The sequence below is a fragment of the Babylonia areolata genome, chromosome 5 (genome assembly GCF_041734735.1).
Source record: "Babylonia areolata isolate BAREFJ2019XMU chromosome 5, ASM4173473v1, whole genome shotgun sequence".
Lineage (NCBI taxonomy): Eukaryota > Metazoa > Mollusca > Gastropoda > Neogastropoda > Buccinidae > Babylonia > Babylonia areolata.
The window spans coordinates 47,163,037-47,170,536 of record NC_134880.1 but is presented as its reverse complement, the minus strand read 5'-3'; the positions used below and the strand labels follow the sequence as shown (position 1 = coordinate 47,170,536).

Here is a 7,500-nt window from a genome sequence, read left to right as displayed (position 1 = left end):
TGTCTGTATATCTATCTATCTATCTGAGTTCTGTTTATGGTGAAAATATGCTTCGTACAGTTTGTGGAACAAATTTGTCTGGTATGTGGTAATGATATAGCAGTGAGAATTAAAAAGAGTTTATTGGACACTGATAAAGATGCGATTGTTTTTTGCTTGTGACATTGTACGTGAAGGAGGACCGGCGTATAGAATGGTATACATATACTTGAAGAAAATGTCTTGTGCAGTGTACTTATAAAGATGATGTATATGTAATGGGGTGTAGGGGCTCTGGATAGAGGTAGTACCTTTGGTGTCTGGCATGCTGCTTCTTACTAGATAAGATGGACGGGCATCACTGGTCCTCATCCACCCCTTAATCTCTCACGTGTTGGCTCCAAGCGCCACACCCCGGTAAACCGCTTCAGCTGGCGGGCTAAACCACGTGAGGGGGTGGTGTTTACACTGCACCACTGGGCGGAAGAGCGGCGACAGGCGGTCAACGACCAGGGCGGAAGGGTCCCATGATGGACTCAAGGGCTAAGTGTACATGACCGAGGGCGTACCACACCATAATCGCGGACTACGGCTTGCGGTCTTGGCTTGGAGAGGAGACGGGCGCCGTCAAGCTTTACCAAGCCCACTGAAAGGACATGGGACCAAAATGACGATGCCAGATCTCCTCACGACAGCTGCCAGCAGAACGGCGTGGCGAGCTATGACATCTTCCTCATGTCCCCCCAACGACCCAAGCGGTCGAGGGAATGAGTGAGTGAGTGGTGATCTGAATGAGAGAACGGGTTCTGAACAAGCAGGAGTGGAAGACATGAGGATGCATGTGTTTGATGATGACAGTGAGGATGAGGAAAGATGTGAGGCGTGCTTCAAAGGATGATGCTATCAATAACTTTGGTAAATCGCTGTTAGAATTTTGCTTCTTGTTCAGTTTGCTTATTGTTAATGGCTGTTGTGAGAATGATGTGGATGGTGAACTTACGTTTGTATCTTCGCAAGGAAGCAGCTTCATTGACTATTCTATTATTCAAGATGAACTGTTTAATACAAGTTGGCGAGTGTCTGTATTCTTGGCACCTTCCAGTTGAATTGTCTTTGAGAAACTGTTTGTCGGAAAATGTACGTCAGTTGCCAGAATATGTATGTGGGGAAGAAAAAACTAGTATGGTCTAATAAAAGCAGTGGAATTTTCAGACACGAAAGAGTCCGAAAATTTTAAACAGTGTCTAAGACGAGCCCATGAAAGTCTCATGATGTCAATACTTCGATAGAAACATTATAAAGGCTATGTTTGGAGCTGCAGCTTGTATAGTGAGGGTAGTCGGGAGAAAGAAAATCAAATTCAATGAATGGTTTGATTGTGAATACAAACAAAAGAAAAATGTAGTTAGTCGGCTTCTAGGGAGTTTTCATAGGGCCAAATTACAGGAATACAAAGTATTACAGACAGAAGCTTATGTTATGGAAAGAAAAGAGTATGTTAAACTGAGAAGAGATATAAAATAGAAAATGTGATGAAAATAACATTAGAAAACTTAATGAATCAATTAATAATCCTAAGATGTTTTAGTCAACAATAAGTGCTGTAAACAGGAACGTAACAGTTTTAACGAAATCAGTCAGCAACAATGGTACAATCATTTTTTCAAGGTATTTAACGATTTTGAAACTGCTCACAAAGATGTTGAAACTGAAGGGCTAGTGGCTGAAGATAACGAAGAGCCCCTGTTTAATGATCCAATCACGAAAGAGGAAGTTATTGATGATGGCATAGAACATTTGAAAAGTGGAGAAAGCGCTGGTCCAGTCAAGATCTTAGGCGAAATGTTTAAAAACGCAAATCCAGCAGTCATAGATTTTTTGGTAACATTGTTCAATAACATCTTTGACAACGGAGTATTTCCTCAAGAATGGTCTAAATCCATAATAGTGCCAATTTACAAAAAGGGAGACACGAATAATCCAGATAATTATAGACGAGTAGCGCTAACTAGTGTATTAAACAAGGTTTATACGCATATATTGAACAAAAGACTTACTAAATGGGCAGAAAAATAAGAAAAGATAATAGAAGAACAGGCAGACTTTAGGAAAGGATATAGCATAGTAGATCATATTTTCACTTTGTATTCAATTGTCCAAAAATATCTTCTCCGGAATGCAAAACCAACTGTCGCTTTTGTTGACTTTAGAAAAGTGTTTGACTCTGTCAACCGAAATATCTTGTGGAATGTATTGAGAAAAAATGGTATCAATGGGAAACAGTATAAAGCTCTCCGAGGAGTGTACGATTCAGTGATTCCGTGTGTTCGTGAAAAAGGTGTATACTCTGAAGTTTTCAATTGAAGGATGTTTACTGAGTCACCTGTTATTTTCGTTTTTCATTAATGAGTTGGCTGTGGAAATTAGCAAAAGGGGCAGACATGGTATACAAATGATTAAGGACGCTGTTGAAGTTTTCTTAATGTTGCTTGCAGATGACATCATTCTTTTGTCGGATACTGGTGTTGGTCTGCAGAATCAGCTAACTATTCTAAAGGAGGAAGCCGACAGTTTACAGCTGTCAACTTAGATAAAACAAATGTTATGGTTTTTAGAATGGGTGGGCATCTCTCTGGATATGAAAAAATTGTGGTATGGAAAATCCGAAGTAAAGGTGACAAACTGTTATAAATATCTTGGTATGACATTTACTACAAAGTTAAGTCTTAACACAGGATGGGGAGAAATGTGTAGAAAAGGAAAGAAAGGTGTGAATGAAATCCTTAGGTCACTGAAAATGTTAAATTCAAACAAACCATCGATCTTTTGGAAACAATTCGATCTTCAGGTTGAAAGCATTTTAACATATGCAGCAGAAATATGGGGGGTGTATGATAATAGCCAAATGGAAAATGTCCATACTTTTACCATTAAGCGTTTTCGAAATGTTCCTTTGCACTCCTCTAACAGAATGGTACACGGCGAAACTGGTAGATACCCTTTGTATATTCGTGCATATTTAAAAAGCATTAAATATTAGTTAAAACTGTTGAAATTACTCATGACAAGATTATGCTTATGTAGACAAGCATATGAAATGTTACTGCAGCACGAGAATGGTAAGTGTAACTGATTATCTAATGTAACGAAACTACTTACCGAAAGCGGATTTGGCATCGTTTGGTTAAGCCAGGCAGTAGGAGATTATGACGCATTTATTTCAGAATTCAAGGATCGACGGATATGTACCTTCCAACAAAACTGACACGCTCATATGGAAGAGAATGAAAAGTATACTTGGTTTCTTTCCTTCAACAGTAATTTACAGCCTGAAAAAATATATGTATAACACATAAATAGACCATAGATTATGCTGGCCAGATTTCGAACAAGGACTCTGGGTTTGAATGCAAATATAACCTGGTTCATGTCAGGCACAGCAGAAAACAATACCTGTACAGTATGTAAAACAGATTCTGTCGAAGATGACTTTCACTTTATCTTTAAATGTGAAGCGTATGAATAAATCAGAGAGAAGTATAACCTGTTTAATGCGCCTGTTATCAGAAGACAAAACCTGGTTGATGTGTGTGACAGCTGAAAATGAAGAAGTAATCAGATCCTTGGCCAAATACATTGCTGAAGCTAATAAAGTAAGAAAACTTTCGATTGCAGTTTGAAATCATTATGCCCATAGTTCACACATATCAACTCTTGCTTCTTAATGTGCCTGGTGGTTTACTTACCGAGCAGTAACAATTACAATACTTATGGTTACGTCTTGGTCTATTTTGGTTGATTTTGTACTTACATGAATGAAGATATGCATATACGCTGAGCGACTGTTGTCGACATATGTAAAATAGTGTTTGAGGTTTTTATTTGTTCTGTGTTCATGTTTGTTTTTCGTTGACAATGCCCATGACATTGTGAACCCCTTGTCATTACGGCTTTTATGTTGATGACATTCAACAGTTTCAGTTCAGTTCAGTATCTGTCTATCAGTTTGTCTATCTGTCTGTCTGTCTGTCTGTCCTTCCCTGTCTCTGTCTGTCTGTCTGTCTGTCTCTGTCTCTCTCTTCATTTCTGTCTCTCTCACAGCCAAGACTTCAAGGCGTTTTCCATCTCTTCTTACCAACATCACCACCACACCACCCCCTTTTAACCCCGACCCCTCCCCATCCCTACTATAACCACCACCACCCAAAAATAATAATAACAAATGACAACCCCCCTCACCCCCCCCCCCCCCCCCCCCACCCCCCACAAACACACACACACAAAAAAAAAACCCGAAAAAAGAAGAAAAAAAAACCAAAAAAAAATGATGTATTGCTCTTATATCTGCTACCACTAGCACCTACCACTAGCACAAGCGCCAGACGTACCGTAGAGTTCCATATGTCTGAGTGCCTTGCCGAAGTTATTGACCGCCTCGCAGATGTAAGAGCCATAGTCGCTGGGCTCCACCCGCATGATGCGGAGACTGAGCACGATGGTGTTGGGCTCCGTGTTGTCGTCATACACGTTCACCTCGTACTGTGCCGCCACCCGGGGTGGATGTGGGTGGTGATGGTGGGTTGTTGGGTGGTTGGTTTGGTGGTGGTGGAAAGTAGGTGGAGGGGGTGATGGGTGTTGGTACACAAAAAGAACAAAGTATTTGTAATGAAGAACAACAAAATGATAAGTATAAGAATACGAGTACAAAAAAAAAAATGACAACAACAACAAGGAAAAGAGTTCTAAGAACAACAACAACAACAACAATAATAATAATAATAATTATAATAATGATGATAATAATAATAATAATAAGAAGAAGAAGAAGAAGAAGAAGAAGAAGAAGAAGAAGAAGAAGAAGAACAAATAGAAGAAGACTGATTAATTGAATCTTTAATGAATATAAAAAGAAAATCAGGCGTAGTGAAGGCCGTTTTACAATTCTGCCTATTAAACGAAACAAAACATAAAAAAAACAAAGAATGACACAAAACATGAAAATAAAGAAATAAAGTGAAATAAAATAAAATGATCAGGACGACGAATGACAATAGTAACTGGACTAGTCTATTGAAAATAACAAAGCAATGAAAAGAAAAAAGAAAGAAAGAAAGAAAAGAAAAGAAAGTAAAAAAAAACCCCAAAAAAAACAAGAGAGAGATAGAAAGATAGAGAGAGAGAGAGAGAGAGAGAGAGAGAGAGAGAGAAAGAAAGAGAGAGAGAGAGAGAGAGAGAGAAAGAGAGAGAGAGAGAACATCTTTAACTCATCAAACCCTGTACCCAAGTTTCTTTGCTGATTTAGAAAAACTGAACTGTGGGCTCTTGCATCCAAACGGCATTTGAAGCCTACCGAGGTTGTAAACTTGCATGGGTTTGTTGAAGACAACATTCAAATGCTGTAAATTACTTCTTTAACAAGCAAAATTTCTACAGTAACCAGTTTATGTGGCGACACATTTAAACATCTTTGACAGTACGAACGAAAACGATGGGGGAGAAGAAGAAAAAGAAGAAGAAGAAGAAGAAGAAGAAGAAAAGGAAGGGGGGGCGGGGGCGGGGGGGGGGGGGGGGGAGAAGAAGAAGAAAAAAAGCAATAACAGATATCTTTGATAAGATACTACTCTCTTTGAATGTTTGGAAAGAGACGAGGAGGAGGAGAAGTAGGAGGAGGAGGAGGAGAAGGAGAAGGAGGAGTAGCAGGAGGAGAAGAATGAAGTTGGGAAAGGGGGCGGGGTGGGTCGAATGGTAGTAGTGGTCGTCGTGTTTAGTACATAGAAGGAAAAGAGGAAAAGTGAGAAAAAAAAAGACAAAAAAAGAATAATAAATAAAAACAAGACATCTCTGATAATATACCACTCTCTTTGAAGAGACTGGTTTTGGTATAAAGAAGATAATAAAAAAAAAAAATATTAAATAAAAATAGACATCTTTGATAACATACCACTTTCTTTGAAGAGATTGTTTTTGGTATATCCGTGTGTGTGTGTGTGTGTGTGTGTGTGTGTGTGTGTGTGTGTGTGTGAGGAGGGAAAGAGGAGGAAAAGAAGATGGGGGATGGTGGAGGGGGGGTGAGAGGGTGAGGGTGGAGGTGGTAGTAGCAGGTGATGGTGGTTGTATTTGTGGTTGTGGTGGGGTGTGGTGGTGTTTTGCTGTTGGTTGTCTGCTTGGTTAGTTGGTTTGTTGGTTAGTTGTTGGTTGGTTGATTACCGGTTTATTAAGTGGTTGGCTGGTGTGGAGTGTTTTGTGTGTTTGATTGGCTCGTTGAATAGTTTGGTTAGTGTCTTTTTGCCTTGCAACGTCTCTGTTCTATATTTCTTTTGCTAAGGTAGTGAGTTATGTCATCAGTATGCTTTTTGTGGGTTTTTTGTTTGTTTGTTTTTGGTTGTTGGATTTTTTTTGGTTGTTGTTGTTGTTGCTTTGTTTGTTTGTTTGGTTTTTTGTTGTTGTTTTTTTGTTGTTGTTGTTTTTTTGGGGGGGTTAATATAAAGATTTCGACATGTTGTCCATATTGACCAAACCTTCTGTCAAATCATCAGCATGTTTGTTTTGTTTTTTTTAAGTAACAGTATAAGCGTTTCGACATGTTGTCCATATTGGCCAAACCATCCGTCACATCATCAGTATTTTCTAAAGTAGCAGTATTATGGAGTGATGTGGAGTGATGGCCTTGAGGTGACGCGTCCGCCTAGGAAGCGAGAGAATCTCAGCGCGCTGGTTCAAATCACGGCTCAGCCGCCGATATTTTTTCCCCCTCCGCTAGGCCTTTAGTAGTGGTCTGGACGCTAGTCATTCGGATGAGACGATAAACCGAGGTCCCGTGTACAGCATGTACTTAGCGCACGTAAAATAACCCACAGCAACAAAAGGGTTATTTCTGGCAAAATTTTGCAGAAAAATTCACTTCGATAGGGAAAACAAATAAAACTGCACGCAGGAAAAAAAAATAAAAATAAAAAAGGGTGGCGCTGTAGTGTAGCGACGCGCTCCCCCTGGGTAGAGCAGCCCGAATTTCACACAGATAAATCTGTTGTGATAAAAAGAAATACAAATACAAATAATGGTTTCGACGTATTGTTCATATTAGCCAAACCATCTGTCAGTACCACAGCTAACGTAATGACAGAATCAATAAGACAGATGCGGGATGTGTGGGGGGGTTGGGGAGGTTGGTGGGCGGGAGGTGGGGGGAGGGGTGCAAGGGTGGAAGGTGGACATGAGAAGAAGTAAAGCGGGGAAGAGAAGAGAACAACAAAGGTAACAAAGGAACAGACTAGAAACATATCATTTCGTAATGTACTACTGTCTGGAGCTGGCTCTATCTGTCTCACTCTCTCTGTGTCTATGTCTCTCAGTCTCTGTCTGTCTGTCTGTCAATCTCTCTATCTGTGTGTGTGTGTGTGTGTGTGTGTGTGTGTGTGTGTGTGTGTGTGTGTGTGTGTGTGTGTGTGTGTGTGTGTGTGTTCTGTTTTGTCGTGTAGCTAGTGTTTACGTTTATCATTGGTAGCTTGGCATTTAGTGTCC

At 39.9% G+C, this 7,500-nt stretch overlaps 1 protein-coding gene across 1 annotated transcript in view; it reads right to left on the bottom strand.

Moving 5' to 3' along the window:
• LOC143282496 (opioid-binding protein/cell adhesion molecule homolog) overlaps positions 1 to 7,500 on the bottom strand; it is a 333,888-nt gene that overhangs the window by 3,593 nt on the left and 322,795 nt on the right. The window contains exon 7 of the mRNA XM_076588159.1: positions 4,368 to 4,518. Coding sequence (XP_076444274.1) covers positions 4,368 to 4,518 — 151 coding nt within the window. The remainder of the gene's footprint in view (positions 1 to 4,367; positions 4,519 to 7,500) is intronic.